This window comes from Artibeus jamaicensis, unplaced genomic scaffold, assembly GCF_021234435.1.
Source record: "Artibeus jamaicensis isolate MK-2021 breed Jamaican fruit bat unplaced genomic scaffold, CSHL_Jam_final contig_391, whole genome shotgun sequence".
Classification (NCBI taxonomy): domain Eukaryota; kingdom Metazoa; phylum Chordata; class Mammalia; order Chiroptera; family Phyllostomidae; genus Artibeus; species Artibeus jamaicensis.
In genome coordinates this window covers 32,725,690-32,750,637 of record NW_026521814.1, presented here as the reverse complement: position 1 = coordinate 32,750,637, position 24,948 = coordinate 32,725,690, and the positions used below count along the sequence as shown (strand labels likewise).

Sequence of the window (24,948 nt, the reverse complement as noted above, 5' to 3'; positions counted from 1 at the left end):
ACTTATATTTAAATCTCTTATTCACCTTGAATTTATTTCTGTGTATGGTGCTCGAGTTTTATTTTTTGCATGTAGCTGTCCAGCTCTCCCAACACCATTTGTTGAAGAGGCTATTTTTACTCCATTTTATGTTGCTGCCTGCTTTGTTGAATATTGATTGACCATAGAGACTTGGGTTTATTTCTGGGCTCTCTGTTCTGTTCCATTGGTCTGTTTTTATGCCAGTACCAGGCTGTTTTGATTACAGTGGCCTTGTAATACAGTTTGGTATCAGGTATTGTGATCCCTCCTACCTTGCTCTTCTTTCTCAACATTGCAGCAGCTATTCAGGGTTGTTTATGATTCCATATAAATTTTTGAAGTGTTTGTTCTATGTCTGTGAAATATGCCATTGGTACTTTAGTAGGTATTGCATTGAATCTGTAAATTGCTTTGGGTAGTATGGACATTTTGATGATGTGAATTCTTCCAATCCATGAGCACAGTATATGTTTCCATATGTTTATGTCTACCTTGATTTCTTTCTTCGGTGTTGTGTAGTTTTATGAGTACAGGTCATTTACCTTCTTGGTTAGGTTTATTCCTAGGTATTTTATTTTTCTTGTTGCTATATCAAATGAGATTTTTTTCTTGATTTGATAATTTTTAATTGAATGTTAGCCATTGTGAAATTTAACTTGTTGGGTGCTGAATATTTTTGTATTCCTTTAAATAACATTGAGCTTTGTTTTGAAATTCAGTTAAGTTACTTGGAAGCAGTTTAAGCTTTTCAAGTTTTGGGGTTTTGTGTTTTCTTAGGCAAATTACAGCATTCTTTAGTCTAGGGCTAATTTTTCCTCACTGCTGAGATGATACCCTCCTGAGCAATCTTCTCAATATTGTGTGTATTTAGAAGGCTTGTCCTGCCCTGGCTGGTGGGGATGCAAACTACTTCCAACCCTGTGTTGGTTCTAGGGCTTGTTCCACCTACTCCATGCTGGCAATTCTTTCCCCCAACCTCATCCCCTTTGATTTGTTCCCCTCTATCATCCCAGTCCAGTGGCACTGGACTTCTTGCTGTATCTTTAACAGGCCAGGATGCTCCTACTTTGGAATCTTTGCTCTTGGTTTTCTCTCTTCTTGGAACACTCTTTGCCAGATATCCACATGGCTAACTTCCTTACCTCCTTCCAGTCTTCACTCACATGCCACCTTCTCAGGGGCCATCAAACAACCTGACACTTTATTTTCTCTGTTTTATTTTTCCACACAGACTTATAGCCATCTAACCTGATGAATTCAATGAGGGCAGGGATTTTTGTCTGTTCTCTTTACCACTTATCCCCAGTTTCTAGAATACTAACTGGCACATTTCAGACATTCAATAAATAGCAACTGATTTTTATAATGAATAAAAAAATACAAAATTGCTTAATGACATGCTTTATACAATGCAGTTGTAGTAAATGGGGGTACTTTTGAAGTTTATGCACAGTGGGAGGGGCCTCATTACATGGGTAGAGCTGTAAGGATGGGTGAGAGTTAAATGTGGTGACACCTGAAACGTGAGCCCCATCTGGTTCCCCATTACAGTTTCTTCAGCATCTTTCTGAAGTAGATCCTACGTTTATGCCTTCCCATCACTTACACTGCGTCCTCCACCTGCATTCTTGGTTTTTTTCTTGATTTACTATTGTAACTATTTTTTTTAATTTTTTTTATTGATTATGCCGTTACAGTTGTTCTATTCCCCCTTTCATTCCCCTCCACCCTACCCCCCTATCCCCACCATTACCCCCCCCTTTAGTTTATGTCCATGTGTCTCAAGTCCTTTAGATTCTATATTTCCCATGGTATTCTTGCCCCCCCTTCTATTTTCTATCTACTGCCTATGCTACTTATTTTCTGTACCTTCTCCCCCCTTCTCCTCCTCCCACTCCCCTGTTGCTAACCCTCCTTAGATCTTCATTTCTATGTCTCTGCTCCTGATCTAGCTGTCCTTTTAGTTTGCTTTCGTTTTAGGTGTGGTTGTTAATAACTGTGAGTTTGTTGTCCTTTCACTGTTCATGTTTCTTTAACTTCTTTTCCTTTAACATTTCATATAATAAGGGCTTGGTGATGATGAACTCCTTGAATTTGATCTTGTCTGAGAAGCACCTTATCTGTCCTTCCATTCTAAGTGAAAGTTTTGCTGGATAGAGCAATCTTGGTTGTAGGTCTTTGGATTTCATGACTTGGAATACCTCTTTCCAGCCCCTTCTTGCCTGGAAGGTCTCTTTTGAGAAATCTGCTGACAGTCTGATGGGGACTCCTTTGTAGGTGACTGTCCCCTTAGCTCTTGCTGCTTCTAGGATTCTCTCCTTCATTTTAATTTTGGCTAATATAATTATGATGTGCCTTGGTGTGTTCCTTCTTGGGTCCAACTTCTTTGGTGGTACTCTCTGAGCTTCCTGGATTTCCTGGAAGTCTATTTCCTTTGCCAGATTGGGGAAATTCTCCTTTATTATTTGTTCAAATAAGTTTTCCACTGGTGGCTGTGCCTTTCCCCCTTCTGGTACCCCTATAGTTCGGATGTTGGAGCGTTTAAAGATGTCCTGGAGGTTCCTAAGACTCTCCTCATTTCTTTGAATTCTTGCTTCTTGACTCTTTTCTGTTTGGCCATTATTTGCTTTCTTCTGGTCCACTCCATTGATTCAAGTCCCAGTTCCTTTTCATTGCTATTGGTGTCCTGTGCAATTCCATTAATTTCAATTAGTTTCGCCTTCATATATTTGTCTAATTTGTGGGTATAATCAACCAGTTCTGTAAGGATCCTGATGACCAGTGTTTTAAACTGTGCGTCTGAGAGTTTTGCTATTTCTTCATCACTTAGATCTATGGGCTCTGGGGCTTTGAGATCTTCTTGTGACATTTTTGGTCTGTTCGTGCCCTTTAAGTGTGAGAAGCAGCACCTTGGACTCCCAGGTCGCTGGTTTGTGACGCTGTATGTGGGGGTGTGGTCAGAGCGGGGAAATGGCGACGCCCTCAGCTGTTTCTCACAGCTGGGTAAGGAGCAGTGCCTTAGGTGGTTCACCTGGGCCAGGCCACTCAGAGTCGCTGGGTTATGACGCTGTATGTGGAGGTGGGGTCAGAGCAGGGAAATGGCGGCGCCCTCCACTGCCGCTTGCCGCGGGGACCCGCCGGGCCCGGTCCAACCGCCCACTCCCTCGCCTGTCTGCTCGCACACAAATGTGCGACCACAGTCAACACGCAGCACCGCTCCCCCGCTGTCTCCCCCTCGGTTGCTCGCTCGGTCGCTCACTAGGTCCAACCCTGCGCCTGGATTCCGTGCGTCTGGATTCCGCACCTGAGTCCGTCTGACTGAGACCTGTGCAATCCCGCTTCACCAGCCGCTGGTTTCGCCCCTTACCGGTCAGGCTGCAGAATTTGTTGTTAACAGACTTCCAAAAAGTTCAATTTTCCGTGTTCTGGCTGTGTTTTCTATTGCTAATATTTAGTCGTCTCTAAACTTGGTTGTGTGAGAAGGCACGGCACACCCACCTATGCCTCCATCTTGGTGGAAGTCCTCTATTGTAACTATTTTGTTTACTTTTATTTAATTTTTTAATATTTCCCTCACTAGAATATGTCTCCATGAGAGTGGGAGTTATATTTATCTTGTTCATCATAATATTCCTAGTGCCTAATACAGAAGGAAGGTTTTTTCCCTAATTAACAGCCTATTCTTTAGAGCACTATTAAGTTTGCAGAAAAATTAAGCAGAAGGTACAGTGATTTCCCATATACTCCCCACCTCCACATAGCTATTAATATCTTGCATTTGGTGTGGTACATTTGTTATAGCTGATAAACTATAATTATCAGCTATAATTATTAACTATATTAATATATAATTTTTAACTAAAATTCATAGTTTAGACTAGGGTTCATTCTTTTTGTTTTACATTCTACAGGGTTCCTCTGATCTAAAATTCTTCTGTTCTCTACCTTATACATCCTTCGCTGCCCCTCCCAACTCTTGGTAACCACTGATCTTTTTTACTGTTTCTATAGTTTTGCCTTTTCCAGAATGTCATATATTTGGGATCCATAGTAGATATTTAATTAATACTTATTTAATAAATGAATGATTGGTAGTTTTTGTGATAACCCATGTGCGCTCCAGTGGGGACCGGCTCTGGGGCAGTGGCAGTGAGGTTATAGAGGAGGGTATGCATAGATGGGTGAGACATAGAGTGGAGAGAAGTCACAGGGCACAGTGACTCCGTGATGCAGGAGGAGGAGTAGCTAGAGTTAATGCTTCTCATTCTAGCCCAGGTACCTAAAGAAGAGAATGGGTAGATACCATCATGATATCCCAAAACTATTTCTTCTTACACAGATTATAGAGGAAGAGTTGCTTGCTCAAGCTAGTATCCTAGAATCTCTTAACACAACCCTCTACCAAACCCAGATAGAACTCCAGAGAGAGGTGAGTCCTGGCTGGAATGGGTTGGGAGATCGTGGAAGGATCCCAGACCTCTGTGCAGCTCTGCCATACAGCTCTTGTTTGGGAAAGGTAGCTATTAAAATTTACATGTCTTTCAGAAAGCTGTGGTGGGAAATCTGGAGAAAACACTCCAGACCAAGCTTGTCGAATCTGAAGAGAAGTTTAAACATACCATACAGCTCCTGACACAGGAAAACATTGATCTGAGGTGTGAATGATTCACAAAAACATGACTCACTTGTCTTTAGGAAGTGAGAGGGAGTTGGGATGAGGAAGAGGTGAAGGTGAACCCAGGCAAAGCCACTTCTGGGAGGAAGATATTCTCTGTGAGCCTGGTCACGGTATTTACCTGCCATGGCAGAACAGTTCATTTGAAATGGTACTAGTAATGTGTCTAGACTCCTCTCCTTACCTACATCTTAGTTTTTATATGAAATGACATGTGAGATTTATCTGAGAATCTCTAAGTGTATTCAGTTTTGGGACTGAAGGTTATTTTTAAATCCATCTCCCCTGAGGGTGCAGGGGTTTGGGTATTCGGGGTTTACCCTTAGAGGCAGCTGCATTTGCTTCCTGTGGAAACTGTCTTCAGGTCAGAAGTTACACTGCTACCTGAAGATGCATATAAATCACTAAACTAAATTTTGGTCAATACTTTGATAAAGAAAAGTTATTCATTGTGTTGATTTAGTAGAAAAATTCCTCATACAGGCATTTGGTCACCCAAATATCATATTTCACTGAAATCAAAGCCACTACAAGTAATGAGTGAAACTGCCTCCAGTGAAAGAATGAACCCACATTTCTCTCTCACACCCCTTTCTACCCTTAGAGCCTATAGTGATACATCTTCTCTTTCTTTATAAGGCAAAAGATAATTGACAAGAATGAAGAAATGTATGAAGAACAATCTGGAAGATCAACCTTTACTACTATTTATGAGGATGATTCGGAGACTGTGGAAGATAGTGGCAACAAAAGATAAGAATTATGAGCAGAAAAGTTGTTCTCCATCATCGGAGATGGTAGGAATACTATCTCTGTAAGTCTAGAGGACTCATGTAAGGTTTTCTTGAGAAACACATATGATGAGTTTGGTTTGGGGTTGCCTTGATTCTACTTCAGTCTTTTCACTGTTTGCTTTCCTCTGAGTGTTTGGGACTGTTTTGATTCTCCTCACAACTACATAGATTTTTCATGATTCTTCATTGTGAAAAGTGATGTTCTCTATACCTAGAGCTGAGCATTCTCTGGGTGTACAATTTTCTCTTCTATTTTTACATATTTCTTTGTGAAGACACTGATCTGAACATTTTCTTCCTGTTAAATGTTGACTGTATTTTGGACTATACCTTTTGCCCCCCTGGGGCATTTAGCTAGGAAGAAAGAATTAATTGGTTTGATTACAAAAATCTTTCTTTTTTACATGTGTTCCCCACTCTCCTACCTCCCAATCATGTTTCCTAAACTATGATTTAGGAAGAGTTTCTGATGATTCTCACCTTCTCCAAACCATTGTTAGAATTCAAGTGCCCACAGGATAGGCAACATAAATAAGTGAAGTGGGCTGGGCATGTGGGAAAACAATCCCACAAACACACTGATAATCAGTAACTGGCAGCAGCTTCAGTAGAGGAGATTGGGGTGTCAGGGGCAGTGAGAACTCATTCCATTGCTGCCATACAGGAGCATGGGGTCAACGTGGTCAAAATATTTAAGTTTTTCAAAAGAAAGTATTCTGGTTTTTATGTGAAATCTCCCAATTTGTAAATATGAACAACCATTTCTTAAAAAATACAACTGTGTGAGTCAACATTGGGAGGCTCAAGTGAAATAACTGTGATTTAGATATTTTCTACCTGTGAGATGCATGAGCTAAAAAGAAAATAAGCGAAACAACATCCAAGGAGCAGTAAGATTAAATTATATTTTATTAAAAAGATTTCAAGTAAACTAAAGATATAAATTACAAATTTAAAAGCTCGGAAGAAGGACAGCATTACTAGCAAAAAAGAAAATCAAACATTACAGAAACATGCATATATTACAAGAGCAATAAGAGAAAAGGCTGAAAAGGGAGTTTGGAAAAAGATTATAGTAAATTTGTAAAAACATTTTTATTTTAATTAAGAATTTCTTACATTAAAGCTTTTAATGTAAGAAATAATCTTCAATTTGTATTTTAAAGCAACTTTCAGTGGGGTTCAGGGAATATTGATTATTTTAAATTAAAGTTACTTGAGAAAGTTAGTGCAAGATGGACACTCTAATCCTGTTTTATTCCTCTGAAAGCTGAAAATAAATCTTCCTCGTGAAAAGCACCCTCCCTGTGCCAACAGGGCAAAAGCCACTGTATTGCCAGAGATAAGGAATATGGGGAAGGCTTTGTAAACAAAACTTGCTGCTTCTTTTCTAATTTACTATTGGAAGCCAAATTTCTTTGTCTTGTAAATTCTTCACAAATTTATTGTTACACTGTCTAAAAATAAAATCTGCCTGATTTAATCATTTCTTTGTGTCTCAGATTTCTCTGCTATCCTATATGTATGAAAGTTAACTTAATTTTTCTTCTGTTAATTTATCTTATGCCAATTTAATTAACAGATAAGCCAAAAACCATGATGAATAAAAAGGAAAAGTCTTTTTTTCTTGAACTTGTAAAGTAGTGTGAAGGATGGCTTGGAAAGAGAGGGACTGAAAGTAAAGAACAAAACAAAAAATAATTAACAATTTGAAGGGAATTAATTGAATGATTATGGGTTGAAAGCAGATGAGAGACGTGAAATACATCTGTCACTGTTTTTGAACCATTATATATGATGTTACTCTCCTTTTAAACTTACTATATACTTTTTGTATCTACTATAGTTTTTTTATCAAATTAAAAGTACAACTAAAATTATGACTGTGGCTATAAATATCTAGCTAGTGTTACAAAGCCAGATATTTGGGCTTGATTTGCATACAAATTAAATTGTCTTTACTCCCATTCTCTCCCCTTCCTGCCATCAAAGAGTTGGGACAAGGGATTGTAATATTAGTTTAAATTAAGCATAGTGTTATGCAAGTAAACAATAGATAAAGTAGACGCATAACAGCAGCATTTTAATAAAATATTAAGCATAGTGTTATACATCAATTAAGAGGGAAGAAGAGTTTTTTTGTCAGAGTGAAAGTGGGTTGAGGCATCTGCTTTCCCATATTTTTCTTGTCATCTTTATTGCTCACTTCAAAGTTCACCTCTGTGAGGATGGTGAGAATATCATCACCCCTGAAAAACATAACATTGTGACCATCTATTAGGAAAACAACTGGTAAACCCTTTTACCCGCTGTGCTTATGACAGTTACTGCTCTCAAAACATCAGGCATTTGAAGTGATAAGTTGCTAAACCAATACTTACCACAGCTTTTCAATAAGGAGTTATCTCAGAGCTCAATAACTTATCTTTGGTTTACTCAGGATCGCTAAAGACCATCAGAAACCTCAGTGTTAACATCCGATTTGGTTTCTTCCCTTCCCAGTCTGTACTCACTATACTCCATGTACTGTTACCAACATTCATGATCACCTCAATGATCTGTAACATCCTCTGCCCCAAATTGACATTGCTTCTGTGGGTTCATCTATGATGTAATCAAACTTCAGGCAAGTGAAAATCAAATGTCTCCTACAGTCACCTTACTTCTCTCTCACCAGCCTCTAATCAGTTTAGTTGGGCAACCTATTTATCCACCTCTGCAAATAGCCCCCTGAACATTGCAGGATTCACGGTCTGAACCACCAAATGAAAACATGGTGTTGAAATCATGGTTCACTCCTTTATCTGCCATGGAAAATTCTCACTCTTCATACACTAAAACATACTGATATATATAGAACTAGAAGGAACCTGCAGAAGATTGCTTCCTGTCTGTCAGTTGTGTGCGCACTTGGGTGAACTGTGACTCACAAAACCATCATTTAACTAAAGGAAACACAAGAAATTTAAATGAGAAAATGATATTTTCCTACATTTTGTGGGTTCAGAGCAGGCCAGATAAGTAAACCTATAAAGAGTTTCTACTCTTCAGTATTTTTCTCTCACAATACACCAAGAAGATTTGAAGATGGTTAGCTGTTATAGAACTTTTGACAGGGTTAGAGAATGTCAAATGTTGAAATGGGTTATACCTTTTTGAAAACCTTCTTGGAAGTTTTTCAGTTGAATGGTCACAGTTACGCTTCTGCCTAAATACAGAGCTGGACTATATGACTTCACTATCCTTCCTAGCAACATGATACCCTGATTGTCCTTTGAGGTGTTAAAAAAAGGAAACTCCTAAGTAAGTATCTCACTTTTTTCTATCTGTAAACTCAAGATTTGTCCTCTCTCCCACTTGGCAGCTGACCTGGGAAGTACAGCTATACGATCCACAGCTAGACATTTATGGATGAATAAAGGGTTTGATAGACAAGAATTACCTGGGACATCTTTCTCTCAGACTCTGGCAAAGTGACTGGATATACCAGGTCCCCTCCATTGGGTTTCGGTAGGAAACACAATTGTTCACAGTGGCCATTCCCAGCAGAAAGTCAGCCTCATCTGGAATATATCTCTTCTGAAGTGTTAAGTCCATTTCTAAATAGTCTTCCTTTTCTTCTGAGTCAGTCTCTACAGCTATACCTCTCTGGTAGTTATCCCCTTGACAAGCCTGAATGAAAAAGATTTTCGGTTTGCCTGCAAGGGAAGGGCACTTTGAACTAGTGAAGTAAGAAGTCAGCTCGTGGATGGGGGCTTCCTGCCCATCAGAGCCGTAGATGATGCCCTTGTCTCCATGGGAAAGGATGCAGCAGATGAAGCAGTCTTTGTTATTGTGGTCCTTGCTTTGGTAGACTTCCAGAGCCTCACAGATTTTCTTCGCTGTGAAGTCTTTGTACTGCACTATCTCAAAATGGAGCATACTAAAGGTGGCACGCAAAGCCTCTGAAAAGTCAAAAACAAAGAGTCATATTATACTATAATAATTCCCAGACCACAGCCCAGAGCTAAAGGGAACATTGATCAGATAAAAATCTGAATCAGACCTTAAGAATAAGGCCCTTTATATTAGTGGCTGGATTCCATAAACTTGTAACAGTTATTGCCACCTGCTGAAAAAACTTTCAAGTCTTGAGGTGAACACAAAAATAAAAAGATATAGAGTATTATTGTTGACCTGCTGTTTTATCTCAACTACTCTACAAGACAAGTAAGCCATTTTCTAGGCTTACTACTAAACCAATTTAAGAATTTTATGTAACTTACATAACCAGAAAACAAAAAACAAAAAAAAATTTTAACAAAAGATCCATACTTATTTTATTCTGAACCCTCTCAAAATGGTTAAAATACAATATATGGACTTCCAGCCAAGAGGTGTAGGTAGACACACTGTGCCTCCTCGCACAACCAAAATAAGGACATGACAAAAATTTAGGACACAAAAATAACCAGTACTGACAAAAAATTGAACTGCATGGAAGTCCCACAACCAAGGAGTTAAAATAGACACATTCATCCAGACCGGTAGGAGGGGCGGAGTCAGGCGGACAGGAGGGGAGGGGTTGTAGCAAAAAAAAGTGGTGGCTGGCAGACCCCAGGCACTCAGGGTGACAGCGGGCCAACCCAGTGAGGTGATGGACTGTGGAGGGGTGTGGTGTGCAAAGCGGCTAGCAAACCGGGTGGTCCCACCTTCACATACAGATAAATCAGGTGAGACTGGGGAGTAAGACAGACCACACAAGCCAGGGCTCCAGCTCAGGGAAATAAAGCCTCAAAATACCAATTGAAAACATCTGTGGGGGTTGAGGTCCCGGGAGAGACTTTCAGCCTCACAGGAGAGTTTGTTGGAGAGATCCACAGGGTCCTAGAATGTACACAAGCTCACCCACCTGAGAATCAGCACCAGAAGGGCCCAGTTTGCTCGGGGGAAGTGGGGGAAGTGACTGAAATCCAGCAGAGTGGAGCAAGTGTCATTGTTCCTTCTGGGACCCCTGCCCCACATACAGCATCACAACCCAGCAACTGGGTTGCCCTGCCCTGGTGAACACCTAAGGCTCTGCTACTCACTACGTAACAGGTGCATCAAGACAAAAAACAATGACCCAAACAAAAGAACAGATCAAAGTTACAGAAAAAATATAACTAAGTGACAAAGAGATAGCCAACCTATCAGATGCAGAGTTCAAAGCACTGCTGATCAGGATGCTCACAGAATTGGTTGAATTTGGTTGTAAATTAGATGAAAAAAATGAAGGCTAAGCTAAGTGAAATAAAAGAAAATGCACAGGGAACCAATAGTGATGGGAAGGAAACTGGAACTCAAATCAGTGGAGTGTACCAGAAGGAAGAAAGAAACAACCAAACAGAAAAGAATGAAGAAACGAGTTTTAAAAAATGAGGAGAGGCTTAGGAACCTCCAAGACATCTTTAAACATCCCAACATCTGAATTATAGGGGTACCAGAAGGAGAAGAGGAAGAGCAACAAGTGGAAAAGTTATGTGAACAAATAATAAAGGAGAACTTCCCCAATCTGGCACAGGCAATAGACTTCCAGGAAGTCCAGGAAGCTCAGAGAGTCCTAAAGAAGTTGGACCCAAGGAGGAACACACCAAGCACATCATTATATTAGCCCAGAATAAAATGAAGGAGAGAATCCTAGAAGCAGCAAGACATAAGGAGACAGTACCTACAAAGGAGTTCCCATCAGACTGTCAGCAGATTTCTGAAAAGAGACCTTGCAGGCAGGAAGGGGCTGGAAAGAAGTATTCCAAGTCATGAAAGACAAGAACCTACATCCAAGATTGCTCTATCCAGCAAAGCTTTCATTTAGAATAAAATGGCAGATGAAGTGCTTTCCAGATAAAGTCAAGTTAAAGGAGTTCATCATCACAAAGCCCTTATTATATGAAATGTTAAAGGGACTTATCTAAGAAAAAGAAGATAAAAAACATGCACAGTAAAATGACAGCAAACTCACAATTACTAACAACCACACCTAAAACTAACAAAAAAACAAACTAAGCAAACAACTAGAACAGGAACAGAAACACAGAAATGGAGATCACATGAAGGTAGAGCAACATGGGAGTGGGAGGAGGAGAGATGGGGAAAAGGTACAGAGAATAAGTAGCATAGATGGTAGGTAGAAAATAGACAGTGGAGGGCAAGAATAGTAGGGAAAATGTAGAAGCTAAAGAACTTATAAGTATGACACATGGACATGAACTAAAGGGGGGAAAGTGGGTGGGAAAGAGTGCACAGGGTGGAGGGGAATAAAGGGGGGAATGGGACAACTGTAATAGCATAATATGTTATGTAATAGCATAACATATTTTAAAAATACAATATATGAAAGTTTCAAAAGTCAAATAGATCTAAAAGACCTATGCAAAAAAACTATCCCCTCTCTGCCCGTCTATATCACCCAGTCATGTTCCATGAAGGTAACCAATTTCAACTTTTAACTACTCTTTTTTTGTATAATTAACCTCCATTTTGTAATAAATTTGGGCATACTATTTATTCATTGATAATGTTTGACTTTTGTATTGAATTCCTATTACAGGTAATGAGCTTTTGGTGCTGTTATACAATTATTTACCATTTTTAATTCAATCATTAGTAATGTTTGTATTACCAGTACTATTTAAACATAGTATTATTTAATTATGCTTCCTTTCTTATTAAACTTTTGTCTTTCATGGAATTAGTAATTGCACTATTTTTTTTATTGCTTTGTTTCCTGTGTGCTTAATGTTATTTTCCCCCATAATGTGCTCATAGAGCTAGTCAAAGTCTTTCAGTATCTTCTGGTTGCCTGTCTGATTCCTTTATGAAAAATTGTATGTGCTTAAGGTATACAACATGATGATATACATAGTGAAATGATTAACGTAAACAAGCAAATAACGTATCTCCACACATAGATACCGTGTATGTGTGACCAGAGCACCTGAAATAGTCTCCTAGCATATTTCTGGTATTCAATACAGTATTATTTTTATTGATTGCAGAGAGAGGGAAAGAAAGAGAGAAAGAGAGAGACAGAAATATTGGTGTGAGAGAGAAACATCGATCAGTTGCCTCTTGCATGCACCCTGAGTGGGGACTGAACCCACAATCCCGTCATGTGCCCTGACTGGGAATCACACCTGTGGCCTTTCAGTTTGTGGGATCACCCCCAAACAACTGAGCCACACCGGCCAGGGCTTAATACAGTATAATTAATTATAGTCATCATGCCATCCATTAGATTGCTAGAATTACTCACCCTACATAACTGCATGTTTGTACCCTTTGACGAAATGCCAGAAATACAATCAAGTATCATTTTAATAAATGTTTTAATAGTAAATGAATGGAAATCAAAGACCTGAAACCTTTTCTTCAGTACCAAGATGTGTGGTGATAAATGGTGTAATCAATGGACTTTTTGCTCTGTGGCTTTTTAAAATTACAGAAAAGATTTGCTTGAATAAACAAGTGTTAACAGAGACCTTTGGCAGAGTCCTGATGATTAAAATCAGCCTACCTTACTTTTCTAAATTTTACTCAACTTAAAAAATAAGTTGTTACCTGATGTTATAACTTTTAAAAATTATTTGATCAAGTAAAAATTATTGATATCACAATGGTTGGGACAGATTATTTCTATTATTGCTTTTAGTTGTAGCCATTTCTGTGTTCACACACTGCAAATTAGTTTTTCATTTAACTTGTGCACTTTCAATCTTAGCTGAGATAAGCTGAACAAAATAATTTCTGTCTAGTTTAACATTTGCAAAATGCTATTTCTATTGAGGACTGATAATTGCTGCAGTCCTCTGTTATAAATGCAACTTCTATAAGTGGGCGCGATACCCACATTGTAAGATCTGACACATTCAATAGAAGCACTATTCATTTAGTGGAATTAAAAGTGAAAGTTATTGCTGCTTTCTAGTATAAGCCTTTTAATAAGATTTAATATTTTATCTTTATATATATTGCTTTACTTTTAAAAATTAAGTTTAAGAGAAAAAGCAGAAAACTAGTAAAAATACAAGAATGTCCTTTACCGCCACAGGAAAATGTGGTTATATCCATTTTATTTGAAATGTATGACCCTGTTGGTATGGCTTTTGCTCTCCCTTTTGATAAAAATGTAAGTGTTAGAAATGTTTTACTTCTTTTTTGGTTCTACTATACCTGCATCCAAGTCTGTTCCGTTTCTATCCTTCATGTTGTGAAGCTTGGGCACAGTCTTCCTTGCTAGGCTAAAGTCATAATTGTTAAAGATGACACAGTACCCCCGCGGTTCGCTGGTCATTCGGTAAATTTTGTCCAATGTCTGAAAAACAAAAATGCAACCCAGGAGCTGACTCTGTGAGTCAAACATGAGACGTGAATAAACAAATCCCTGGTTCAAGGTTAGGCTGTCCCCCAAACCAGAGTGGGCTGCAAGTGCTCATTCCACAGGTCCAACCCAAGGTCACATTGTTTCCCTAATGAACTAGGTAGTTTCTACCTCTTCTCCTCAAACAGGAGAATTCTCTAACTTCTGCTCCACCATTAGTGTATAAAGTCAATGTCCCAAACTTGGGCCTAGAGAGTACTTTGCACTTATATTAATATTGTCATCACAATGTATTATTTGTTTGCATTTTTTCCTCAAGGCAGATGACATCTGTTGTCAGGAGCTAGGACTTACTAATTTGCGAGAGTTCAGTCAGGAGTTTGCTCAAAGAACTGATGTCGTAGGTTCTCTTTGGGCTGCCCTTCCGTGACCTTGTGTGTGATTTCCTTGGCTATCTCCTCAACTCATCCATGCTTTCAGGCTTATAGCCGAGGTCCTGCTCTTCACACATGAAAAAAGTGTCCCAGGACTTTTAAAGCTGATGGATTAATCTGGCTCTCAGGACCACAGTGAAGGTGAGAGATGCACTGGTCAGGCAGATCGTGGCTGTGCCGAGGGTTACTATTATAAGACTCTAGCACCTGATGTTCACGGGCACAGATGGCCCGAGTCTGTCCTCCTTCTTCCCAGGGCTGTTTCAGTGCTCAGATACTCAGCATTTGGGGGGAAATCCATGCAGCTTCTCTAAGCAGAGAAAAGGGCTCTGGGCTGGGGTGGGTCATAAAATTCTTGGCTCTATACATTAAGTAACCTTAAAACTTTGATCAAGTTACCTAATCTCTCTTGCATTCAGTATTCCTAGCTGTTTTTGGGGGGCAGCACTGCTGGTGTGCTTTACTCTGCGAAGTGCTACCTGACTTTGGTTGATCCTTGATTTTCAGACTGCGAGAGGTCTGGTAATGTGCTCAGGAGCCCACTCATAAATTGTTTTTCTCAAGCTTAATTTCAAGTCTCCCTCTGGACTCCTCTGCTTCCCACCACAGAGAGGAGTGAATGGACTAATGAGTCAGAATGTGTTTGGTGGATTGCTGAAGGTTACATGAACAGAAGTGATTATGTCTAGAAAGGGAATTCCTGCACCAGCTCATTGAGGTGACAATGCAGAGATGGCTAGATCATGAGCATTTGCTACTCACACCTAACACAAAGGAGAAACAGTTTTGAAATGTCAAGCTTGACTTTTTCCAGTGCTGCTGGACGCTTCCCTAAAGCCCTCTCCCATTCAGGCCGATGCAGCTGCTGAAAGGGTTCCGTAGGAGACTTCTCACCTCTCTGCCCTCCAACTGTGTCTATGTCTTTGTCTTTGGTTTTAAAACAGAAATTTAACACATAAGAAACCGAAGAGATCACATATTTTTTAATTAAAAAGTCACCCTTTAAGCTTGTCCTTTTGAGAAATTTTTCTGCAGTTCTCAAAATATTCACTAAATATCATCCCCTCACTAGTTTATCTGGAAGCTAACAAAGCTAACTAGAATCTGCGGTGAAAGGAAAGAAGTAACCGGAGGGTTCCTTCTACCTGTTGTGACCCACTGTCCTGTTTTGAAGATTCGCAGTCCTGTTCTCTTGAATTGTCCGACACCGACAGCATCCTAAATGACACCTCGTTTACAAATGGTGGAGACGTATCTGGAATGAGACATGGCAGAGAGGATACTTTAGGAAAGAAATATGTAGAACCTTGGACAACATAAAGTCTCATTTAAAAGGAAAATTCACAGGCTGCCTTGAACATAATATTCTTGAATCCACAGAATAAATAAAATTCTCACTACTGTCTAACTCTGCATCTATTTCAAACTTGCTGGCCTGAGGTCACAGTCTGGGTCTTTTGACACATCTTTTAGTGTTTAACTAAAGGTGACAACAAGTAGCTACCACGCCTTTACCGATTAGGCAATAGATCCATTAAAATGTGGTTCTAAATGGTGGAGGTGGTAGAGAGGAAGGAACGAGGATATCGAAGAGCAAATCAGCTAAATAGTCCTTGAAAACATCTCAAGGTATTAACGTTTGAAAATTCATCTCAACTTCTTTCAAGATGTTAAAATGCAAAAAACAAAAACAAAACAAACTTCCTGCGCAGACTAAACCAATTTAATCATACAAGCAAAGTTTAATTTATCTTATGTTGCAAGACTAATTTAACCTGGTTTGCACCTCTGAAAATCATGAGCAAAACTTGAACTTTTTTCATATCTTTTTTCGAGTTTGATATAAGGTAACCACTGGCCAAATCACCTATCATCTGAGGAAATGCTAACATAACCAATCACCGTGAAGAATAAATGGTCACTGCTTTCTCACTCCTGAGGCTCATTCTATGTTTTGTTTTGAATACTTCCAGTGTGCAAAGGTTTTTAGTGTCTTTTTTTAAATACAACAATAAATTTGTATTAATTACTACAATGATTCATTGATTTTACTTTGGCTCTTTATGAACCTCTAAATTGAAACAGAAACACAGTTTTTTTTATTAAAAACACTGTGACACCCCTGGCTGCATAGCTCAGTTGGTTAGAGCATCATCCGAATACTCCAAGGTTGCAGGTTCAATCTCTGGTCAGGACACATACAAGAAGCAACCAATGAATGCATCAATAAATGGATAAATAAGTGGAACAACAATGTTCCCCCCTTTTCTTTCCTCTCTCTCTCTCTAAAAAACAAATAAAATTTTTTCCAAAAACACTGTGACATAGTAGGATTTGTCAATTTAAAAATACATTTTGCTGTTTCACAGCTATCAAGCTGTTTCTACCTCTGCTTAATTCTTCATAATCATTGATTTTCTTCAGCAGGCTCTTGTTGACTTGGTGACAGATTCGTTTTAGGGTGTCCAAATTTTTTTCCCCAAGGAGGACCCTCTTCTCCATCTCTATGAAAATATCAAGCAAGCCCTAAAGGGAGGAGAGATAAAGTTGGAAGATGGAAATGGGCCATATTGGCTTTTAGATTAGACTTTTTTTTGACTCTCACTTTCTCCAAGCCAAAAGGTCCATACTAGCTTTCCAAGCAGACCCTCCTGAGAAGACGTGCTGGTTTTACACAGCCAGTACACTGCTAAGGAGGTAACTGTGTGGTTTCTGGCCCATAAATACAGAAGCGAGAGGGTAGAGAAGAAGCCCCATCAGTCCCCAGGACCCAGGCTCTGTGCCGAAACCACCTGTGCGCACATTTACATGAAGGCTATGAAACGGCCATGGTCCCCAAGGTGACAGCTCCAGGAACCGCCTCACACCCAGCATTTCCTCTGGCAATACACACACACAGTTCCAGGTTGTTTCGGAAGCAGGCAAAACACCTCAGCTGCCTCCACAGGGTCCCACATTGGCCTGTGCCCCCACAACCAGCCTTCTGCTTTTCTCCTGACACTGCCTTGCTCCTGATAATGAATGCACGCAGCCCTTCACGGTATACGACACTCCTGCCTGACAGCCTTCTTCTCCAGCCTAGGTTTTTTAAAAAGGAGAATTCAGGTTGTTTCTACTGGAATAGCCTTCTCCGCTATCTCAGAAATCCCCTTGACCGACTCTTCCTCAGGACTAAGTCCTAACATGACACCAGGTCTTACCATGTTGTCATCCAGTCTACATTTGGCGATCTCCTTGTTCAAAAAAAACTTAAAGGACTGTAATTCCGATGCAACGACATCTTCTGAAATCTGGAATAGCATGACCCTGTGGTGGGATATGGAGACACTTGAGAAATGCTTTCTTAAATAATTTCCCATTTGATATATGGAGTCACGGCGGACTTTATTCCAATGGCCTCCCTTCAATAAAGCTAGCTAATAACATGATTTCTGAGTTGAGTCTTTGAAAAGAGACTAGGGTAGTGACATGGAAGACTATTGACTCATGCCTGACACCCCTACCTTTAACAGAATGTAAAGTTCTACTAACTTGGTCCGTCAGTTAATGTCATTAAATGATTTTCCTTTGTCTTCGCTGTAAAATCAAGATCTTGTTGCAATAAAAATAAGTTTTGATTTTAGAAATTATGTTTTTCAAAATGCAAATCAGATCATCACTTCCCAATTAAAACTTGTCAGTGTTCTCCCAGTCTTCACCTTCAGTAGGAAGGCCAAACAAGTTCAGGAATACAGACCTTTGTGAGTTGAGCCCAGCCCACTCCTCATCTCAGCCACTCCTCACCACCCTCCCACTCTGTTCCCCAGACACCCCCAACTGCCTACCCCCACCCCTTAGTGCTGTATCCCCACACTCCTATTCCCTTATCTATCTCCAGACAACCACTAACCCACCAACAGCTCAAGCACTGCCTAAGTAACCTCAAGCACTGCATTCACCTCACTGGGCCTTTGGATCTCCCAAAGGTAACACAATTGTCTGTTTACAAAGTTGCCCAAGTCCCCTGAGAGCAGGGTCCGCGCCCTTTTTGTTGCCACAAGCTCACTCATTGTGAGGTACAGTGAGTGTCTAACTGCAGGGGACCCAGACTAACAATGTTGGAACCTTGGTTCTACCACCTGTGAGCAGTGTGACTTTAGAAAAATTACGCATTTTTTATTCATTATAGGCTGCAAATAATTCTGTATCTACACCTTTAGAATGTGTTGAGGATTGCATGAATAAGTTTATCTGAAGTGTTTTAAATCAATCTTTGGCAACGCAGCTAGCGCTCATTACATGGCAGTATTATTTCCTAACCTGCCATAGGCTTTCAGGGTACACCTGTTCAATGAACAAAGGAATGTCTTATAAGTCAGAAACCTTTACATTATTATAGTGTAAAGCAAATAACTTCAATACAAAAACACATTAAAGTTGAATGATAAAATTAAAGGTCTACAAATAAAAATAGTGTAAAAAGAAGTTACTCAGTATTACCATTTGTTCTATCCTTCTCATGAAATCTCTACCCTAGAAGAATTTCATTAAAGCTTTCTCACTTTGGCCAAGATTGGGTCCAGTCAAAAGCTATTGCCCAGGTGGATAAAAAGCTTAAATATAAGCCGTGACACCATTAAAGTCCTAGAGGAGAACATTGGCAAGAAAATCTCAGATATTCCACGCAGCAACATTTTTACCGATATGTCCCCTAGAGCAAGGACTATAAAGGAAAAAATAAACAAATGGGATCTCATCAAAATAAAAAGCTTCTGCGTGGCTAAAGAAAACGGTATTAAATTAAAAAGACAACCAACTGTATGGGAAAACATATTTGCCAATGATACCTCAGACAAAGGTTTAATCTCCAAAGTATACAACAAACTTACACGACTCCACTCTAAGAAGACATCTAACCCAATTAAAAAATGGGAAAAGGACTTGAACAGACACTTCTCCAAGGAGGACATACAGAATATCCAGAAACACATGAAGAGATGCTCAATATCGTTAGCTATTAGAGAGATGCAAATTAAAACCACAGTGAGATACCACTTTACACTGGTCAGGATGGCTATCATAAACAAAGCAACAAACCACAAATGTTGGAGAGGTTGTGGGGAAAAGGGGTCCTTAGTTCACTCTTGGTGGGATTGCAGACTGGTATAACCATTATGGAAAACAGTATGGAATTTTCTCGGAAAAATAAAAATTGACCTGCCTTTTGACCCAGCAATTCCACTGCTAGGATTATATCCTAAGAATCCTAAAACATCAATATCAAAGAACCTATGCACCACAATATTCATAGCAGCACAATTTACAATAGCCAAGAGTTGGAAGCAACCTAGGTGCCCATCAGTAAATGAATGAATCCAAAAATTGTGGTACATATACACAATGGAATTCTATGCAGCAGAGAGAAAGAAGGAGCTACTTACCCTTTGCAACAACATGGATGGAACTGGAAAGCATTATGCTGAGTGAAATAGGCCAGGCATTGAAGGACAAATACCATATGATCTCACCTTTAACAGGAAGCTAAACAACAAAACAAACAAGCAAGCAGAATAAAACAAAGACACTGGGATAGAGAACAAGTGGGCAGTGACCAGAGGGGAGAGGGAAGGGAATTTAAGGGGGAAAAAGGGGAGGGATTTTGAGGAACAAGTATGAAAGACACAGGAATGAGGACTAGGGGGGGAGGAAATGGGAGGGAGGTGGGGAGCACGGGGCAGGGGGGGCGCTGGGATGGGAGAAATAGACAAAAAACTGTACTTGAAAAATAACTAAATAAAATTTAAAAAAGAAAAAAAAGCTATTGCCCCTTTTAACCTTATTATACAGTATTTTGCCCGCTTACTTTCCTCATTACTGAAACCTACTGGTTTTCCTGTAGCATTGTTGTCTAAGAATAAACCTGGATAAGTTAGAAGATACTTTTTTTATAAGCAGAAATTATCATTTGAAAATTTTAATGTCTAACACAGGGGTGTCAAACTCATTTTCACTGGGGACCACATCAGTCTCACTGTAGCCTTCAAAGGGCCGTATGTAATTTTAGGGCGGTATGCATGTAACTACTCCTTAACTAGGGGCAAGGAGCTTGGCGCTGCCACCAAATAGAAACCAGGTGCTGGGCTGGGTAAAACAAGGTGGAGGCCCAGATTCAGCTCACGGACCTCGTGTTTGCCACCTATGGTAATGTTTTATATAAATGAAGACAACCATGCTAGCATATTTTTTATTTACTGGCTAATGACCAACAATGATGAAGAAGCAGTAGACTATACTTATGCTGACTCTTCTGTTATCAGACTAACAGGCTGAATATTGTAACAGAAAGATCCTGCCCTGTTAGGGATCCCGACCCACCCCCCACAGGCAGGTACAGACTGTTGTCTGGCATCGGCGGTTGGTCTAAGTGTAACTCACGTGGCAGTCCAACTCAGCCTCCGGAAGACCAAGATGGTGGGCGCAGGATGAAACCTTCCAGCCTTCCTAGTGCTGGGGCTGGTTTTGGGGTGTTTGTTTGCTTGTTTGTTTGTTTTTGTTTTTAAGATTAATTGGTGCCTAATCTAAAAATTCCTTAAAAGAACTTCACACACTAAGGTGCCCTCTTAGTGCAGTAGGCAGCACATCAGTCTCATAATCTGAAGAACTTCACAATCTTATTAAACCAAAATTACCCAATATTGAATAGTGTCCTCCTTCCCTATCTCTCCCAGTTCATCTTCACCCAGAACATGTCCATGTGACCTTAGTTAGAAAAAGGGCCTTTTCTGCTGTGACCTCATTAAAATAAGATCATTCTGGATTTGAGTGGGCCCTAACCCAATGACTTGGAGGCCTTATAAAAAGGGGGAAATTCAGACAAACGCAGAGAAGGATGGAGGCTGAGATTGGACTGACGAGTCTACAAGACAAGGAACACCAAGGATTGCCTGTAACCAGCAGAAACTAGGAGAAGAGAATGGAACAGATTCTCCGTAGAGACCCAAAAGGGACCAACCCTGTTGACACCCTGATATCAGGCTTTTAACCTCCAGAACTATGAGACAATTAATTACTCCACTGTGTTACATCATCCAGTTTATGATACTTTGTTACGGCAACCCTAGAACACACAGATACCCAAGTCTCTCTCTTGCCATTTAAAATCAAAGTCACTGTTGCTGTCTCAGCACCAGCTGGCCTCCCAGGGGCTGAGCAGTCTCTGGCCCAGCCAGTCCTGAACAACTGGCAGCATACACCTCATTGGAGGACTTTGTAATGCAAGTGTGGAAACAAGCCTGAAACTCCATTGAGAATTTCCACACTCATCCACAAGCAGGTGGGAGGAGGATTTCAGGGTGAAAAGAGATGCTTTATCCAAAATAGACAAAGTGAGCACACAACGTGGGCATCAGCAAAGCAGAAACACCAAGATAATAAACACATAACAGAAAGAGAGTTAAACATTTAGAAAAGTCTGTTTTAATGTCAGCATACTTACAGGTAATGTTTCACTTCAAAAATTTTATTTTATGGTTTTAGCTTTTTTCCCCCTGAATTATACACCAGGACTCTCAATTTCTTAAACTGGCCATGGTCAAACATCTTCCCAGAGCCTCCAAAGTCATAGTACATGGACAACCTGCAATCAACCTTCCCACAAAGATGTGTCCACTCCCCCCACACCGCCCCACGCTCACATTATAGAGAATCTCCCCACCTATATGCAGAGATCTGAGCCTTGCTCGGTATCTGAAGCTCCTTCTCCATCTCTTCTTCGCTGGTGTTCAAGTGCTTTTCCAGGAGATCCAGTCTACCAAGTCGAAATAGAAGCTCCTTCAAGAAGGACAAGTTGTTTTCCTCTACCATTCTCTTGTCCTGGAGTCTCTGGAATAACATTAAGGCATCTTTGATAGGTTCCTGCTTCTTTTGTGGTATGTAATCCAGGCTTAGGAACTTGAGGGAGGCCACCTCTTCACTGGTCAGATTCTCACCAATTTCAAAAAGACAATTGTTGAAATCCATACTTGTCCAGAATTAGTGGAATATAGTTGTAGCCTAGGTCAAAAGACAACATTATATTCAGATGAAGAAGAAAAGTACTATTAACAGATTTGTTCCATCTACTACATCTACTACAATACATGTCAGACATTTTGCTGTGAATACAGGGAATTAAAAACAAGCAGGCCAAGCTCCTGCCCTTACGTAGCTTCCTATTTGGAAAGGCAGGCACACAAACTAGTCCATGGTCAGAGAGTTGTGAGCAGGGTGCAGCAAGAATAATAAATATGAAAGTTTATTTGGTAGCAATGGTTTTCAGACTCTTTGCAAAGCTGAAGAACTGTTTGTTGAACTCTTACTCAGGCTCTCCCTTAACTTAGGAGGTGGTCCTGGAGAGATATCGTTTGGGAACCTTGAGGTAGGAAACCTTTAACTTTTCCTCCAGCTCCATCATCTCCTTGACCCACAGACTCTGTGCCTTTGGCACTCCCCTTAACCCCAAATGACCTCAGCCTGCTTGGACCTCTTTCCTTCCTGAAATGAAGCACATAGAAGCCTTGCTCTTTAAAACTCCCTGCATTTACTAACATTCTTGAATGAAAACACAAATCCCAACTATTGCTCAGTGGTATTAGTCAAAGGTAATGAGCCAGGATGCATATATTTTGTTCATATGATGTTTAAATAGAAATATTTTAACCTTGCGCATTAAGGTAAGCTTTAATGACTTTTTAAGTGTCCAAAAAGCTTTTGAGACTTAAAAAAAAAAAACCTTCCTGTCCGCATCTGGATTATAAAAACAATGTGAATATTTAAAATAAAGTTTCAACAATAAAAAAATTTTATCCCCCAAATAAGATAAATTATAACATCAGTTCAGTTAATATTACATACAGCACTCACGCACACACTTAGGTAAAAATTAGAATCAGGCTGCACAACCAGGTGTGCACACCTGTTTTTTTCCCACTTAATATTTAAAATAAAATTATAACCTTATAATTAAATATTCTTCTCTGGTAGATTTTAAATGTTTCTAGATTTTTCAGCATATGGATATATCAAATTTTATTTTAAACAACTTCTATTCCTTTATTGTTAAAAATAATATTGCATAACAGAAAACTGTACTTGAACAATAATTAAATAAATTTAAAAAATAATGTTGCATTGAGAGGCTTTTTTATATATCCAGTACATATCTTTGATTATTTTCTTCTTAGAACTGGAATTATAGGGCAAAGCCTTTTTTCTCCCTTTTAATTTAGAGCTTACAGCATTGTTTAGGCAAGTTTTCTTAATTCAGGAGACTAGAGAGACAGTATCTTGGAAAGATAGACTTTGCATTGAATTCACAAGGGCTGCAAAGCCAAGATCTTTCACTACAAAAGCAACAGATTATCACAAAAATACGTTTACTTAAGAAAGATATTTTAACTAAGGGGTCAGCACCTAAGAGCATATATTCAAAGCGCAACAAACAAAAACTGCTGGACATACAAAGGGACAAACTAGCAAGCTCATTCCTCAAATCACACTCTCTAGAAACACACCCATGTGCTCAACAGGGTATGTTCATGGAGTCTCACCACAGTATGATGGGTAAACCCAAACAACTAGAAATATCTTATGTATCCGTAATAAAAGGACAGTTAAATAATCTAAAGTATAGTCATGCTATACAATATTAGGTAGAGTTTAAGGAAATGCATTCATTCTGAAATAAAAATGGATAGAGATTAAAGATATTATGATGGCAGTGAGAAAAACAAGTTGCAATATAGCAAAAAAATCATACATCTACTTTTTAAAAAATAATCAAAGCAATACAATTAGACTTTCAGTGATTACAGACATCTATGTAAAAACAAGGACTGGAAAGAAACATACCAAATTTATAAAGTTGTCCCTTCTGGGAAATGGAGGAGAAAACTACAACTTGGGGGTAAAAGAGTCAGGAAAAGGAGTTTACCTTTTCCTGTGATGTGTTAAAGAGCAACTATGCAGCTATTATCTGTGTAAATAAAACTAATGTTAAAATCCTAGCCTGAGTGTGTTCTGTGGTTAAGGGAGTGAAACAAAGTGAGTGGCGGAGGGCAGGAGAAGAGCCCTCTGGGAAGCTGAGGGCAGGTATCGCCAGGCAAGGATGTCACATCACGGAGGAGTGACACAACCACATCTGTGTTCCTCAAAGAAGATAAGGATGTCCCTTCAAGGTGGCAGCATAGGTAAACATGGTGCTTGTCTCCTCACACAACCACATTAAAACTACAACTAAACTACAGAAAAACCATTATTCAGAACCACCAGAAATAAAACCGAATGGAAGTCCTACCACTACAGAATTAAAGAAGAAGCCACATCAAGACTGGTAGGAGGCATGGAGATAAGAGATGTGGCAGATAAAAATCAGGAGGGAAATCTTGGGAGCAAGGGCCCTCCCTGTCCAGAGATCCAGTGCCAGGAAGTTAAGTCCCCATAACTTCTGTCTGTAAAAACCAACGTGGGTAGAGGCTGAGGAAGACAAATTGCTAGAGTCCCAGGCAGTTCCTCTTAAAGAGCCCATGCACACCCCTTCTCTGACTCTCTCTCTGACTCAGACTCACTCTCTCTGAGCTCCAGCATAAGAGCAGCCGATTGAAAGGCACTAGAGATGTATGGGGAGGAACCGTATTGTCCGGCATCAGGGCAAGAGCTGGGGGGCAGCTT

General features: G+C 39.7%; 2 protein-coding genes across 10 annotated transcripts in view; one reads left to right on the top strand and one right to left on the bottom strand.

Moving 5' to 3' along the window:
* The window catches only part of FLACC1 (flagellum associated containing coiled-coil domains 1), a 39,953-nt gene extending 33,535 nt beyond the window's left edge, over positions 1-6,418 (top strand). For 5 of the 6 annotated variants that reach the window (XM_037167560.2, XM_037167559.2, XM_037167561.2 and 2 more), the window contains 3 exons: positions 4,361-4,450; positions 4,567-4,676; positions 5,336-6,418. In XM_037167560.2, coding sequence (XP_037023455.2) covers positions 4,361-4,450; positions 4,567-4,676; positions 5,336-5,453 — 318 coding nt within the window. In that variant the 3' untranslated portion in view covers positions 5,454-6,418. The remainder of the gene's footprint in view (positions 1-4,360; positions 4,451-4,566; positions 4,677-5,335) is intronic. The other variant, XM_037167564.2, reaches the window with a different exon arrangement.
* CASP8 (caspase 8) overlaps positions 6,382-24,948 on the bottom strand; it is a 34,236-nt gene continuing 15,669 nt past the window's right edge. For all 4 annotated transcript variants that reach the window (XM_053665109.1, XM_053665108.1, XM_053665111.1 and 1 more), the window contains exons 2-8: positions 21,956-22,293; positions 17,463-17,568; positions 16,650-16,788; positions 15,408-15,517; positions 13,681-13,822; positions 8,933-9,434; positions 6,382-7,739 (exon numbers count right to left, since the gene is read on the bottom strand). In XM_053665109.1, coding sequence (XP_053521084.1) covers positions 7,604-7,739; positions 8,933-9,434; positions 13,681-13,822; positions 15,408-15,517; positions 16,650-16,788; positions 17,463-17,568; positions 21,956-22,260 — 1,440 coding nt within the window. In that variant the 5' untranslated portion in view covers positions 22,261-22,293 and the 3' untranslated portion in view covers positions 6,382-7,603. The remainder of the gene's footprint in view (positions 7,740-8,932; positions 9,435-13,680; positions 13,823-15,407; positions 15,518-16,649; positions 16,789-17,462; positions 17,569-21,955; positions 22,294-24,948) is intronic.